The 16,190-nt window shown below is 35.3% G+C and overlaps 1 protein-coding gene across 10 annotated transcripts in view; it reads right to left on the bottom strand.

The window, feature by feature from the left end:
- Window positions 1–16,190, bottom strand: part of LOC108135885 (cAMP-specific 3',5'-cyclic phosphodiesterase) — a 116,389-nt gene that overhangs the window by 8,587 nt on the left and 91,612 nt on the right. For 3 of the 10 annotated variants that reach the window (XM_017256790.2, XM_017256794.2, XM_017256797.2), the window contains 4 exons: window positions 15,423–15,599; window positions 9,799–9,837; window positions 2,506–2,610; window positions 585–771 (listed from right to left, as the gene is read on the bottom strand). In XM_017256790.2, coding sequence (XP_017112279.1) covers window positions 585–771; window positions 2,506–2,610; window positions 9,799–9,837; window positions 15,423–15,599 — 508 coding nt within the window. Of the gene's footprint in view, window positions 1–584; window positions 772–2,505; window positions 2,611–5,675; window positions 6,320–9,798; window positions 9,838–15,422; window positions 15,600–16,190 lie in introns of those variants that run through there. The other 7 variants (XM_017256792.2, XM_041707121.1, XM_017256798.2 and 4 more) reach the window with 4 other exon arrangements.

The following is a 16,190-nucleotide window of genomic DNA, read 5'->3' as shown; positions in this document are numbered from 1 at the left end:
GATTTTTTGTTTATCTCCAATTTATATTATATAAATGTTTATGTTTTACATATCTTCAAAAACCCAAAAAAAAAAAACACATTAAAAACTTGGTTTTTGTGTCAAATCCCTGGGAAATACTGGTCAAATGTTGGAATGTCATACACCGCTGAATTCGTAATAAAATTTCCAACCGAATGGCATTCACAGTTAAAATTTTTTCAGATTTTCAATTTTCTGCCAAAAATGATGATGTACCCCCTTACAAAAAAGTCAGGAATTTAAACAAAAATAAATTTTTCAAAAAACGTTTTTCTAAATTCTGTTATTGTGTCAAAACAAAACTAATTGTTTTAAATCTATCAGGGATGGATGGTATAGGTTGCCATCTGTTTTTATTTTTGACTTTGGGTCTTATTTTGGCAAAGTTACAAAAAAAAAAAATATTTCAATTTGTCAAATTTTTGCAAGAAATTATGACGCAACCCCTTAGGCGATAAGGATTTTTAAAAAATAAACGATTCAATATTTTTAACTTTGCTTTGGCGATTTACTCCCTAGTTCTAGTTTGGGAAAATGACTTAAGATTATATAACACAACTAACCTTGAGCGAGGCCATGTCGGATACGCTGCGATGGGTCTGGATGGTCTCCAGCTGGTCGAGGCACCAGTCCAGCTCCTCGATGGTGTCGGTGGCCAGGCGGGTGTAGGCCTCCTCGCCCTGGGAAAGCGGGGCCCCCGGGGGATTTCCCGATCGCGAGGCCGACGAGGATTGGTTGGGCCGCCTGGATCTTGATGGATTAATACACAGTTTCCCCACACACACACACACGCACACACAAACAGGGCGGTTTTGAAAATGGGGGAGGGGGGTTCGGGGTTTGGGGTTGGCAAATACAACAAACAAACAAAATCATCAAACAAACACAAACAAAACAACAAACAATCGAACAAACATTTAAGGGAGCATGGTATGCAAATGTGAAAATGATCAAAGTAAAATAAAAGGATAAACATTTTTAAAAATTTTTGGAAGTAGGGATTAAGGAATATGGAATTTATGGATTATATGGTGAGGTGTGTTAGGTGACGTAGCATGGTGTGGGTGTGGTGAAGAGAACACAACATTTAGATTTGTGGTTTTGCAAAAGTATCGGTGACACATATAGACACATATGCAAAATGGTTAAGATGAACAGAGAGTAAGAGAGAGAGAGAGAGATTGAGAGAGAGCGGAAGAAAGAGAGAAAAAATATTTATATTTGTGAACTTTTGTAGTTTTTTTTTTTTTTTGGGGGGGGGACAGGGGTTAAACTTTATTTATTTATTTATTTATTTATATACAGCAACCACTCCAAGTCAGGAGTCGGAATGTCTTTCTGGGGGCCTGCAGGGGGTTAAGGTTAGGTGTTCGTTTTAACCCTTTTTCTCAAGACAAGCATTTTATCACATTTTTCTTAGAGTTTCCTTTAAAATGACTTATTCAAAAATTCAAATCCCAATAAGATTTTGTAATCAAATTTTAATTAAAGATCAACAGTTTTCAAATGGTCTGACTCATGAAATAATTAATTTTTCCAAGAGCTAATGCATTTACATTGATTATTGACATTTAATTAAAGTGGTTTTAAAACTATTTTTTTTGTAAATATTAAAAATCACTATTATTAGTTTCATATACGTTTTGCAGTTTACTTAATTAACTTACAGTCTAGAAATAAATTTAGTAATAATCAGAAGCCATTGCCATTGGAATAAAAATATTACTCAAAACCCTGAGAAAATAGGTTATAACCCCAGGGATATTAGTGGTTAATCACATATCAAACAGCCAACAGAAAGGAGCAATCAACAAGACAACAATTTCCCGGTTGAACAACCCATTGTAGCAATTGTTCTTTGGAAAATCATTTTCTCACATCTCAGCAGAAATGTTGTTCTCTAATTTTAAGCTGAATATGTTCATGGATATATTCGTCGGAAAAAATCGTATAAAATTCTTTTACTGTCCCAGTTGTTGTGCCAATACACACATACGTGTAGTATTTTTGGCACACTTCGCGTCAATTTTCTGTTGAAGTATGGGGTTAAACGTGGGATCTGAGTGGTGAGTGCACCTTCAATCTTTTGTGGGGTTTGGTTTTATTTATATTTTTCATCTACATCTATATATATATGTATTTTCATTGACCGACCATCAAAAGTTATTGTTAGATGAGAGTGTGATTTTGTTTGTTGTCATTGTGGTCGCTGCTTTTGATTAATTAAAGTGTGAGACGACAAAAAAACACACCAAGAGCAGAGAGAGTGAGTAGGTTAAGGCGAGCAGAGAGCAGGCAAGGCAGCACACACATAGGGGTTAAGGGGGGTTAAAACAGAGTGAGATTTCATATTTTTTCGGGGTCAAGTACATTGCATATATAGTACACAACAAATTGAATGTCTCCGGGGGGTTAAAGGGGGTGGTTAGAGGGGCGGTGGGGTGACGTTGGGACGGGGCCTTGTCAAGGTCACAATACACTTACTTGTTTGATGCTGGAACATTTGTCAGACTTAATAAATTGTTGCGCACTGAACGTAAGCTGGCTAAAATTTGGGCGAAAGGCGTCACAATGAGATCCTCGCCATGGCTGTAAAGAAAAGTTTGGAAGAAAAAAAAAATAGAAAGGGAAGAAATGTGGGATATTATTAGTAAGAATTTTGATTATTTAACTAATTAAAATATTCGTCATAATACGCAAAAAAAACTAAGAGAAGAGAAACCGTGAGTGAAACATGCAAATACTACATAACTTATACCTTATAAATATGGAACATTATTCTGTGCTTTTTGTTTCAATTTTAAAATGGTGTAAAACACTAAAACTTTTAGACTAAAATTTGTATAATAGGAGGTCAAAGAATCTTGCAGTTTCCAAAGATCATATCATATAATTTACTTAGTTTACTAACTATTATTTAAAATAAAAATAGGGGTTTTTTTAATAAAATTATTTTGTTTCATACTTTGTTAATTTGCAACCACTGTTAAGGATGCAACAAAACAAAACTTATAATTAACTCTTGCAGTTTTTCTCATTACTCTGAGATTTGCCACAATTATCGGAAAATGTGTTTGGAAACCTATTAAAGCGACCAACCAAATCCCCTTACATGGTACAACTTTCGGAGGCTCTTTGATGCATTGCCAAGAACAGCGAAAACATGACCATAAATAACACGAAGAATTTTAAACGAAAATTTGGCTAATTTATTTAAATTTTCCTTTTTTCGTTTTTTCTTTTTGGTTTATTTAATCGAAACTATTTTATTTGTGAGGCTTTCATTTTGAGTAGAATTTAAATGGCAAAATGTTGTGCAAATTGGAAACGTTGCTTTAAAAAGGTCAGTGAATGTTCTCAATGCCCAAGCAAATACAAAAACAAAAAAACAGAAGCGAAAAAAAAGGACGCCATGGCGACGGCCAAGTTTCGGTTTCTATCCTTCGCTCTTTTTTTTGGCAGTTGAAAATTCCACATTGTGGAAATTGTGGAAAACATATAGAAAGATCCGGACTGGGAGGACTTGGACGGCGGGGTGGGGGGCGTGGCACATGGGCCGGACTTTTCTCCTTAGCCACTTGGCTCGGAAATTTCGCTGTGTGCCAAAAATAAAACAAAAGGAACCCGAAAATTAACGGAGAAAAAGCGAAAATCGAAATGGGCAAAAACGAGGAGGAGAAACGAAAAACGTTGACAAACAAAAAATGGCATAAATTAATAATAACAAAAAATAAAACGCTAAATACATATAGACAGATGTATAGGTATATAAAGATATCTGTATATGCGGGGGCGTATACGTCGGTGACGTCACAAATTGGGAGACAAATTAAGCGCAGAACACGCGGAATGGCGCCAAAGAATTAAAAAATAAATTGAAGACACAAACTAGAGGACCGGACAAAAACAAATATTTTATTCAAATTTTGTTTGCAGTGAATAATTGGATTCATTTTGTTGTCTAATATGTAGAAGTTCATCGAAGGGTGGACTTTAATAACTAACCATAAACAATATGAGTTCTCGTTTTTAATTTTCTATATTACTATAAAAATAATAATATTATTAAGATAACTGAAAGCTTTACTGAATAGTTTGGGGTTTCTAACCAGCAATTTCGGCACTCATTTTCCACTTAGCCAAACTGCCAGACAATAATAATCGAAAAAGGCGGCGAATGAAAATAAATATTAGCATAAAAAATGCCATTGAGGGGGCAATTTGATTTTGATGCATGTACAAATGACCTCTTTTGCGGCCATATATAGTACACAACAACAGAGGCACAGGCGGCCCAAGAGAAGTGGCTCATTTACAGGCTGCGTGTGCTTTTTTTTGTGCTTTGAATTCACATTTCACATATCTCTCAACGCCTGTCTCGCGCCCCTTTTTGCTTAACACAGTGTTGTTTGGATTGCCTGACTTTTGGCACGTCGCATATAGCGTGAAACCGACCCGAAATCGTGTCAGACATTATCCATCGATAACCGCAAACGATTCTGGAAAACGGCGGGAAAACCAACCGGTCCGAATCGCCCAAAGAAAAACAAACGATTTTGTCTGCTTTTGTACTCGAAGAACTTGCTTGATGGTTAATTTTTTTGTTGACACTGATTTGTCATTTCGTTTAAAGAAATACTTGGGGTACGTCCACCCCTGCTATTTTGGTTTATTAATATTGCGACGCATTTTCAACACGCCCCCAATTGCCAAGAAATCGCCTCTTTAGTTGAAAACACAACGTGACTCATCGAAAAAGTATAATAGGTAAATCACAAACATAAATGTATAGTGACAAAAGCAGGTAAACAAGGTAGTAGTTTCTAAATTAGGAAGGCTCTCCTGAATTAAGTTAATTAAAACTCAAAAATCACTAAAATACAAAACTTACCAAATTAAATCACCCTTACAAGTGCCAAAAAGGTAAGCCATTAAAATATTAAATATCATTTATATTAAAAATATTTAAGAAAATTGCTTTTTATTTTTGGAGGCCCACTATTTAAAGCACAATGACAATTTGCACCAAGTATTTAAGTTGGACACAATTTCTAATAAAAATGATTTTCAAAATTTGACACATGCTATAACCCTGATGACATCGTCTTTTAAATGAAAGAATCTTAAAACTCAAATTCCTAATAAAACTATTATATATTTAAGCCCAAAAACTTGTGAGAAGTCCGACAAAAAATAAATACAATTTCTCGGAATTTTTGTGACAATATTTTTGATAGGTAAGAAAATTTCACCACATGCATAGCTTTTTGCCAAAGGTTTTTTCACACACACTTGACGAGGGAATTCCCTCAGTACAAAGGTAATCTCTAAGGAAAAATAACTTTTCTGGGTAAATAAAGTAATGCCAATTAAGTTTTTAAATAAATATAGCAGATGCTAAAGGCATACAGAAAATTAAAGACCAGCCAATATATTAGTATGGAAATATTCGGTAGAGAAAACGAGAACCATAGATCATAATTAATGGAGGCATTTATAGAAGACACGCGGCTTGTTGGGTGTCATTAAATTGGAATATAGATATGTGTATTTAGTTATTTCTTGTATTTTCGATATCGCTTTAGATATATGTGCGAACTATTTCGAGACCTGGCCATAAATGGCCCTGGGGACAGGGGTGTATAGGGATTTACCTGCGCTGCGACTTGATGGAGAACATATTGTCCCGATCGTTCAGTATAGTCACAGCCAGATCGTCCTGCATTATCGAGGGTATCATGTTGAAAAAACTGTGCACTCGCGGCAGCGACTGCGAAGATGCTGAATTTTTGTTCAGCATTTTGGTAAATCTACCACAAATTGCAAAAAAACAATAACAAAAATAAAAACAATATGTTTATGAATAAAAAATAGTCCCACTTCTGGCCCACATGGGCCCACTTGTTGAAAGTTTATTTTTGTGTTTGTCCTTCTCTCGTTTTTTTTTTTTTTTTTTTTTTTTTTTAATTGAAAGCAAACGGTTTGCTGGTGTTTTTTGAGATTTGCGCGGCTTGTTTGAGATTTTTTGAAATTTCCACGAGCAACCGCTAAACGAGAATGAAGCGCGTCCCGCGGCAGAAAAATACAGAAAACACAGAGGCCAAACACACAGGTCCACAGAGGCGAAAAAAGAAAAATTGTAGTAGACGACGAATCGCGCGCGAGAGCAGAGCGCTCAAATTATATTCAACTTAAAAAATATTTCTACCCGTCGCTCGCGAGAGCTTGTATTTTGTTATTTTCATTTCGAGTAAGATTTCAGCTTGCTTTTCATCTTCATCAGGCAACAGCATTTGCTCAATTATTGGAATACAGGGTGTTATCGGAGTACTTTTATTTTAAACTATTTTAAAGCATTATATCAAATTTAATATAGGTTAAAATTAAAAATAAATCGATAAAATAACTATATATTTTCTTTTACAATCTCAAGCACTTTGGGTTTAACGAAAATCAGATATCAAGATCTTGAAAATATTTAATAAGAAAAGTATATAAAGTAGAAGTATATTTGTATATATTCAATATTCAAGGGCTTGAAACTCATATAATTTGGGTATTATTAATAACTGTTTGATTATTTATTTGGAATATTTTATTTCCATACAGACTACTTCGGAGCACTCTGTATGGGAAGTACGTCCTTGCCTGGCACTTCATCATCATCATTACCATTCGACGTCGTCATAGGCATCGCTACTACAATCATGATCATCGCAATGACGGAATTAGAGGAGAGAGCTGACGCTCAAATAATTTAATTTTCCTTTGCAGAGCACCCTCTTTGCCTTCCACCCTCTTTTCCCATTGCACTTACCTACGCTAATGTTTAATAAATTCCCCCTCTCGGTTTTCTGCTGTTGCCTTCAATTGCTGGCTAGTATTAATAGTATTAATATTCTTGTTGTTGTTGCTGCTGCAGCTGTTGGCATTTGATTAACGCTCATTAGCGTCAAGAACAACAAGAACAACAACAACAACGAGAGCCCATCAATTTTTAAATACGCCAATTATTTTAATATCTTTCGTATGATAGAGGAAAAATATATAGAAAGCAAGCGAGAGCAGAGTTCTCTAAAAAAAAAGAGAATAATATTACAAGAATTCTAATAATAATTTTGGACTAGCAATTTTTTTTAATTATTACCCACGCAACACTTGAGCTGATAACTAGATAATATGGGCCACATTACTCATACGCAGCGTGCGCCGAAATGAAACTTTGCTTGGCCCTGCACCTAATGCATTGACTGAGCGATTGCAGTCATTACATGGCTTTCAACTCCACGGTCTCTAATCTATGCACAAGAAAAAAATCTAGTTCATCTGAAAAATAGTAATGTAAATAGTTTTTACTACTGTGCAATTATAAAAGACGAGAATTGGTAGTGAAAAGAAAATAGTTTTACCTAATGAAAATGTTGATATTAAAATTATGTTATAAACAAATTAAAAACCATTTTATTTTATTTTCATAGAGCCAGTAGCAATAACGGCATTTAAAATAAAGTGATATTAGTTGAAATGTGAACATTTCTACAAGTGCATTCATAAACAAAAGCCCACTCTAGTCGAGTGTCTAAGCATTTCGCATAAACACTCTCGTGGGGAGTTCTCTGCGGGATTTAGTCTTAATCCGACTGCAGCTAGAGATTTATGGGAATTATGCAATCAAACAGTTGCTGTTGCTGACCACATTTCACATTTTGAATAAGCTGCCCTGAGAACTAGTCAACTATAACCGTTTGAAATGCCAATTAAAATATAAAGTACTAAATGAGCTTTTGCTGGTCTTTATTTGTTAAGTACGAGTCAGTAATTACACTAGATATATATTTTTTAATAACATTACGACTTTGGGTAAAAAGAAAAACGTTTTTATTTTAAAATTTTAAAAACTGATATGGTAATCTATATGTGCGCCATAAAACTGATATCTATTAGCAAAAGTTTAGCCATAATATTATTAGTAGTTTTTGTTTTAGAAATTATTTTTTGGAGACTATATTTAAAGTGACTGTTGTTCGGGTAACTACTATAGTTTATTTTGTCCCTCATTCGTTTTGGCCATATCATGGAAGACTTCACTCCGAGCTGCCGATATTAAAGCACTTAATTTGCATTTCGCTTATGGTTCAGCACAGCCATTTCCCATTTTCCATTTTCCCCCAGCTAGCTAGCCTGCCATTTCCATGGCACACACAACGTGCTATAAAAAGGAAATTCTATTTTTTTCGCCGCTGGGTGTGAATGACAAATCTGCAATGTGCAATGCACTTTTCCTATACATATACATATACATATACATATACATATACATATACATATACATATATATATATATATATATATATATAAATGTTTATATATATATACCATACATATAGCCTTACATATATGTGTATTAAAGCTAAAATGATGTGCCCGCAATCACGAGCACTCACAGCACTCACGAGTCATATTCAGGCACTCACAGCTTATACGTTTTTTTTTCTTTTTGCTTTTTTGAGGCAATTGAGGCGCTGCTGGCAGAACAAATTTAATGCACGGGAAAAATGTATTTTATTTAGTTGAAGCATTCCTCTTCTGCTGCCTCATCTTGAGCCATATTTTATGGGTTTTTCGCTTTGGTTTTGGTCATGTTTCGTGTGCCAGCTTTTCTTGGGTGTCACGCTGCGTATGAATAATGTGAGCGGGAGCGCGCATTACGTATACGCCCGGTGCGATGGCACTGCATGTGGCAACTAGACTGCGACCTCAGCGGGGGATTTGCGAAAGAGAGTTCCCCTTGATTGACTTCTGTCAGCAATTATTCCGTTTTATTTATTTTCTCTATATACTTTTATTTTGTTGGTTTTCCTCTATTTCGTGTTGTTTTTTTTTTTGGGGCCTTGGCACTTGGGGACAGGAAATAGGAAATGTTTTTCATATTTAAATTAGCTTGGCCTGCATTCAATAATACCCCAGATGTCAGCGTCATTTGGTGCGAAATTCCTCTGCAACTCGTGACTGCCAATGACAATTTGAAATGACTCAACGGCATGACCAAATATGTGAGAGTTAGCGTTGAGTCGAAAATCGTATTTTTTTGAGACAGGGAAAGTTCAGAGTTTACTGAACTGAGGATAGACGATGTATTTGCGGTTTCCTAGAAAATAATCGATGTGGATCGTATAATTCAAGGTATAGATACCGCTACAAAATATATATAAATTTTAAAAAAATTTGAAATATTGCTTGACAGTCTTATTTTTTAAATTTAAATAAAAAACAAAAACGGTCGTTTTTTAATGCCTAAATGTTTGACAAATTTATATTTTGTCTTTTTGTAGTCTTATTTATTTTATCATACATTACCATTGTTGATATCAAGTTTATTTTTGTATTACCCAATATATGAGTATAACATGATTTGCTTTATTAATGATTTGCAAGCATGCAAGATCAAATAAAATTTCTAAAAGACCGCCAAAACCATAGCAAACTGATGAAATGCAAGTGCGAAGAGTGGATAAAATAGCGACAAATTACCCTTATTATATTCCCAAAAATTTCGTAAATTTTTTCTATAATTATCGGAAGGCAAATAGTAAAACGAAAACCGCATGCAAATCACGAAATGCAGGGCGACAATGACAAAAAGACAACGACAACAAACATACAAACATCAAATGCAAAGGCAGGCAAGACATAACGATAGAGATAGATAGATAGATAGATAGAGAGAGACAGAGAAAGAGAGCGATATAGGCAGATCAGATCTCTCGGCATACGTACGATCGGTCAACGAGTATAGAGGCTTCCTGTTCTTTAAACCTGGAAAAAGGGTTACAATCTTAATAAACAACGATAATACAGACAACAATCATAAGAAGTTCACTAAGTATAATAGGGAAAACAGTGGAGGATATAAAGGGAAAAACGGTGGGAAATAAAAGGGGCAAATGTAACTAGAAATTTTTTATGGTAAAGGAACAGAACAATTGGAAGTCAAATTAATTCAAAATCCAAAATACATAGACTTAAAACCAAGGCTTAATATTAATATTAATTATAATAATTAATATATTCAAATGAAAAATAATTGATAATTGTTTCTATACTATTATTAAGTATTTAATTTATTTTAAACCATTAAAATATGTTTTTTAAAGTGATGTAGCACTTAATAAAATGTTTTAAAGTGACACTCCACTCTAATGCGAGTTTTATCTGTGTGTGTTTCCTTGAATGCTCTATTGGTGCGTCACGTGCAACGAAATGCTAAGTGGGTGTGTGGCAAAAAGTGGGGGGAAAAACGGTTGGGAAAGTGGGGTGGCAAACCCCCGGCGACTTTCGCTGACGCAGACAATGACCCCGTCGCATAGATCAGTGCAATCATGACGTCATTGCACCACGTCACAACAAACAAACAGACAGACGAACAATTCGGAGAAAGAGCTGGAGAGCTGGGCTGCACAAAAGTCGAAGTTGAAGTGTTGACATTTAAGCACATGGCCAAAGGACCTCCTACCACAGACCACCAACCACCGAACCCGCCCCTTTTTGGCAACGGACTTTGCCGCCCATTTGTCTCAGCATTCACAAACTCTGTGTTCAAATGTCATTGAGCACAAATAAAGGGCCCCAAATAAGGGCCTTTACATAACTAGGAGTCAGCTAATCGGACCTTTTGCGACATTGCGGTTTCTAACCTTATTTTAATTTTATTTAGAGAATACAATATCTGCCATATTAACACTACTTGAAATATTTATGTTTGTTAATTGTTAAAGATATTGGATTTAAAATTGGTCCTATTAACACTGGATCGCAGTTTAGCAAAAAATTGTAAGCTAGTGGTATATACTTGGATTTTATTTTACCGCAATTTAAAAATCCCTTTTTTAGCTTTCATTCCATTAAATTGTCTTTTACTACTGCTCTCAAACTGTTTTAGTCTAACCCAACCAACTTTATTCAACTGCAGTTAGCACCCCATGACCAAATAAAATGGTCGCCCACTTTATTTGTAACCTTATTCAGTATGCCCACATCTCAGTTAACCCAAGTTAATCCAAATTAACCCGAAACTAACCCACAACCCGAAACACAACGAACTGATTTTCATGGCAACTCAATTAAAAGGATGCCACTTTATCTCCCGCAATTCCCATAAATTCCAATTCCAACTCCGATTCCGATTCGGTTTCGGTTTGTTTTCTTTCTTTTGCAGCTCTCAGTTCTTGGAATCGACGGCAACGCAAGTTGCAGCCAACAATTTCAAAAGGAATTTACATGCTAGGTGTGACAAAACTTTAGGCGACACCTGTCACAGTTCTGCGGTTAAATTAATGCCACGCCTCAAAGTTGCCATCAGCCTGGGGATTGGGATTTATTTCATTTCCCGGTAAAACAAATGCCCACATTCGGGGAAAATATTCTCATTAGAGACAATTGTATATAAAGGACTTTATATCTTCTTAGAACAAATCAAGTAGGTAAAAGCTTTGAATGAGTATTCTTAATTTAAAGAAATCTACAGAGAATTTTCCCAACTTGACCCGAAAAAACATATCAAAATAAATGCAGTACATTTTAACTAAATCATACAAATTAAGTATTTGAAAATAAATAAAAATATTGTAAATAAAAAAATTGTTGCTGGCTCTCAGTCACCTTTTTATTGCATTGTTTTGACGACCTTTGCCTACACTTTGAACCTAAATAATTTCCCTTAGTGTAGGAAATCCTAACCGACTATAAGTATTGTTTTTCCCTATTTTTCATTTGAAAAAAAAAAAAACAATTCCACTTAACTGCATCTGTTATTGTTGCTATGATTATTTTCTCGTTATTGTTCGGGGTGGCTGTCCGAAAATGTGAGAAGGAACATCCCGAGATGCCGACAAGAAAATATTATGACTAATTGTGAGTTGTTTTGCTCGAATGACGACCTTGACATTTACAGGGAAATTAGGAAAATGGGTGTGGGTGTGGGCGGTATGCAGCAAGACAGCCTCGGACAGTCGGCTAATTATTTGTTATTAGTGTTGAAATCTTTATGAAACTTGGTCGTCAGTCAATGGTTTTTGGTTCTGGTTCTGGTTCGGCTCAAGACCCCATCCCATCCATAACTACGTGTGTGTAATTGACAGCTCATCAGGAACATTGTTTGAAAGTGGCAGCCCCTAGAAGTATTCCAACTTGATTGAAAGCAAACGCAGCGTGCGCTGAAAGGTGGAGATTTTCCTCCGCCAACCCAGTTTTCCCTTCCTTCCTTCCCTCCCAATATTCCCATGGGGGAAAAGGGAAAAGAGGGACAGTTTGGCAGGCCGAAAAACTTTGAAGGCAGACAAAAGTTTTCGGTTTCCATGCCGCACCGAAACAAATGCAAATTGTGTTGCTGTCGCCTGCCAAAAACATTTGACCGTTAAGGGAAATCTTCAACAACACCTTAGGAAAACCACAACAAGAACAACCATGGCCGAGAAGGTCGGAAAAACGACTGGGGAAAACAAAATACTTGTTCGAACTAAAATTAAGTTGGTTCTACCTCAAAGAATTTTTCATTTAATGGGACTACACGAATTTTAATGACAATTTCTTTGAAATTCCATATTTAAAATGGAAATTGAGAAATTAATTATTAACTTATTTTTACATTAAAATGATTGACAAATATTTACTTTTTTGTATTTACAGTTAAAGAGTTATTAAATTAACAGTTTATAAATGTTTTTTTAAAGGGGAAGGTTGCGTTTTAAGGCATTAAACATTTAAACTGACACCGAAATCCTCAAATTCAATCGGAAATCAACTCGTAAATCATTTATTGAGATTGAAACTGAAAAATCTTGTTATTCCCGCAGTCGTAAATGTTCTATTTACTTTGGTTTTCGAGAGGTATTCCCGCCGGCTCATAAGTATTTTGTTTTTTTTTTGTTTTTTGTTTGGGCCAAATATTTTGGCTTTTGTAATTTTTGCAGCCATAATTTGCACTCTGTATTTCAAAAGGGGGAAAACTGAAGAGCGACAAGGGAAAACTCACTTATGGCACTGTAAAAATGTAAATATTTTGCCAGCCTTTTCCCCTCAATTTTTCCCCGTTTTCTCTTCCCCTATTTCTTTTTCTCAGCTATATTTCCATCTTTTGATGGTGATCATCAACAGCCTCCTTCTCGTCGTTGTTGTTGTTTTTGTTTCTGCAACTGCATGTGTAATTAGGTGTTATTGTTTTTGTGCATAATACATGTGTGTGTTCTTTTTTTCTGTATGTGTGCCCCCATTGCCGCTGCCAAAGCGTATACAAAAAATACGAGAACGGAAGCTAACTTTGGCAAGTCGAAGTTTTAATACCCTGGAAACTATTACATAGCATATAGTCGTTCGATCGGCCAGAATTTTTAACATGTTCAATTTACGCATAAAGTTGGACTCTGAAAATTCCAAGAATCTATATTTGACACGGAAGGAACAATCGGATAGATGATCAGTATGATCAGTTTGACAAATATATGACAGGGATAGGTTATAAATGCTATAAATACAGCATTTAGGACAAAACCAAAGAAAAAACAACGAAATTTAACAGTTTGAATAGAAACTGCGTTGTTAACTTCTGACCAATTTTATAAAACCCTCGTCAAGGGTATAAAATTGTAGGTGTGCAGGGGATGCACTCAAAAACACAACAGCCATAAGGCTTGCCAAAAAAAATCACACACACAGTGATATATAAGCAACAACAAAAAGGGAAGCCGAAAAAATTGCATTTCCGGCCTCAGTGTTGCATAACACGTTTTTGGCCATGCATGTGTAATGAGGGCCTTTTTTTTGAGGGAGGGGGTGGTCTACTGTGACTAACTAATTGAAGTTGAGACCTTAGGCGTTGTGAAATCTATGGAGAAAATATGCCCAACATCAGACAGTAGACACTGTTAAAAAAAAAACGGGAAACTAAAGCAAAAACTATATATTAAACTTTCATAGCAACTTAGGATTCAATTTAATTTCTATTTACATTTAATTTAAATTTGTTCACCAAATTTTTTGTAGAAGTTTGAATATTTTCGATAAATCAATAATTTCAGAAACTCAAATGTAAATAATTTAATAAATATGGTTGAATTTTATATTAACAGAAACTACAAAATCATAACTAAGCATTCCTTTATAAGGTTAAAAAACAATGGAAAATGTGAAAGCTCTTCATTTAAAGGAATAAAATGTATCTAAGATCAAGTCTTAATACTTAGGCTTAAGTACAACTAAGCCAAAATCTGTTGGGATTAAATTTGAAAAGTTTTGAATTCCAAATTTTGTAACAAATTCATTTTCCATAGTGCAAAGCTTTGCATATTTTGTAAAAGTTTAGCGAAGAGAGGCGGGAATGTTTGTGGGAAAACGGGGCAGGAAAAGTGCAGTGGGAGCAGTAAGCCCGGGGCAAAGTCGCAGAAATCCCACAGAGTGACAAAGAATACACTCTGCCGGTGGAGGGGAAAGCACAGGAGAGGCTGGGAGGCTGGGAAAATATGGCGGCGAAAAGCCGAGAGGAAAACTCTGGAGCCCAGAGATGCCTTCAAAGTTGTTGCACTTTTTGCATGTGTGCGTCTGGATCCCTCGCATGCCTTTCCAAATTGTTCAAATATCTATGACCAAGTTTGTTTTTGTTAAATGTGAAATAATGAGAAAACACACATGAAACGTTATTAAATTGAACACCAAAATTAAAATTTAAATCAATGCATTATGCATAATTAATTTAAAGATTACAAAGATGCCATTTGAAACCTTTAACAAACAATATACTATAATAATAATAATATATATATAACAATTATGAGTGTTGGTAGGCACCGTAAACAATTTAAAAATCATTGTAATAATACACAGATATGAAAGAGTGGAAATATAGAAGCAGACCTATCAATAAATAAAATATTTTCATATAGTTTTGGTAAGGACTAAATAAAAATGCCTTAAAGTAAGTAAACACCCTCAAAAAGATACAGAGAAACATACGTCATGAAAGGACAAAAAGTATCGAATAGTATCGGTAATAGTGAAGATAAGCACCACAGAAAACCACATTAAACGTACTTAAATAAGTCGTAACACAAAAAATGGCACGACAAAGCAAAGGAATCATAAGCGAAAACCGAAATCAAAGCCGTGGGAGGGGTAGATCACAAACATGAAAAAGGTGGATTGAATAGCCAGCATAATCATTATCTGAGCTCCAAATTATACAGGTGAATGTCTACGATTGGCATTCACAAAAACAAAGAGGGAAATCAGCTTGAAAAACTCAAAGTCAAACCAGGAAAGGAACTCAAACTTATATGGTACTGAACTCTATTTATAGATGGAAAATATGGGACACTGGATGTGCTAGTATAGTAGCTCTCGGGAAAACTTACCTTTCGCTAGCGATGCTTGAGTTTCGGGACATGGACTTGGGCGACATCTCAAAGTCGGAATCGGAGCGATATAGAAACGATTCGCGACGCTGCGGCAAATTCTGTAGAACCAAACCGGCGCTGGGAGAGCCGCCCTCAAGCGGTGATCGAGCGCCCTGGCCATTTTCTACATCGAAACTGTAAAAGAAACAATTGAAGAAATCGATTAGGAATTGGAAAAAGATTATGGAATTTGTAAATGATCAAAAAGGCTGTTCAAAATATTTTTTTGTGCCAAATTGGCTCACAGGAAAATAAATATTAAATGTAAAATTCAGTGATAGCTTGCAATAAACATAAATTTTAAAAGCTTAGCAATGTAGCTAATTAGAACTTGTTCTCGATAGGTAAAAGGCTATAGTTTTTTTTATGCCAGTTTGGCTCAAAGGAAAATAAATATTAAATACAATATTTTGTAAATGCTTATAATAAACAGAATCTTGTAAGGTTTTTATAAACAGATTTTCTGTAATTTAAGTCCCAGTTTCTGTGATTTTAACGATGTATGCAAGGGTTTAGATAATATAAAAAAAATTCCTTCATATGTTGGCAGGCAATGCCACCGGAAAAGGAAGCTCGCCTAACAAGGCGCATTTAAAGTTTCATTTCGTTAGTCATCATTCGCACTTTCCTTTTTTTTTTCTCAGCTCGCTTGTCTGCGGCAAAAAGTTTTTCTGGCTGGCAGAATTCTTGTAACAAGTCCCCCCTTTCCCCTAAAAAATAAGGAAA

Source organism: Drosophila elegans, unplaced genomic scaffold, assembly GCF_018152505.1.
Source record: "Drosophila elegans isolate 14027-0461.03 unplaced genomic scaffold, ASM1815250v1 contig_149, whole genome shotgun sequence".
Lineage (NCBI taxonomy): Eukaryota > Metazoa > Arthropoda > Insecta > Diptera > Drosophilidae > Drosophila > Drosophila elegans.
This window is presented reverse-complemented; position numbering and strand designations above follow the sequence as displayed.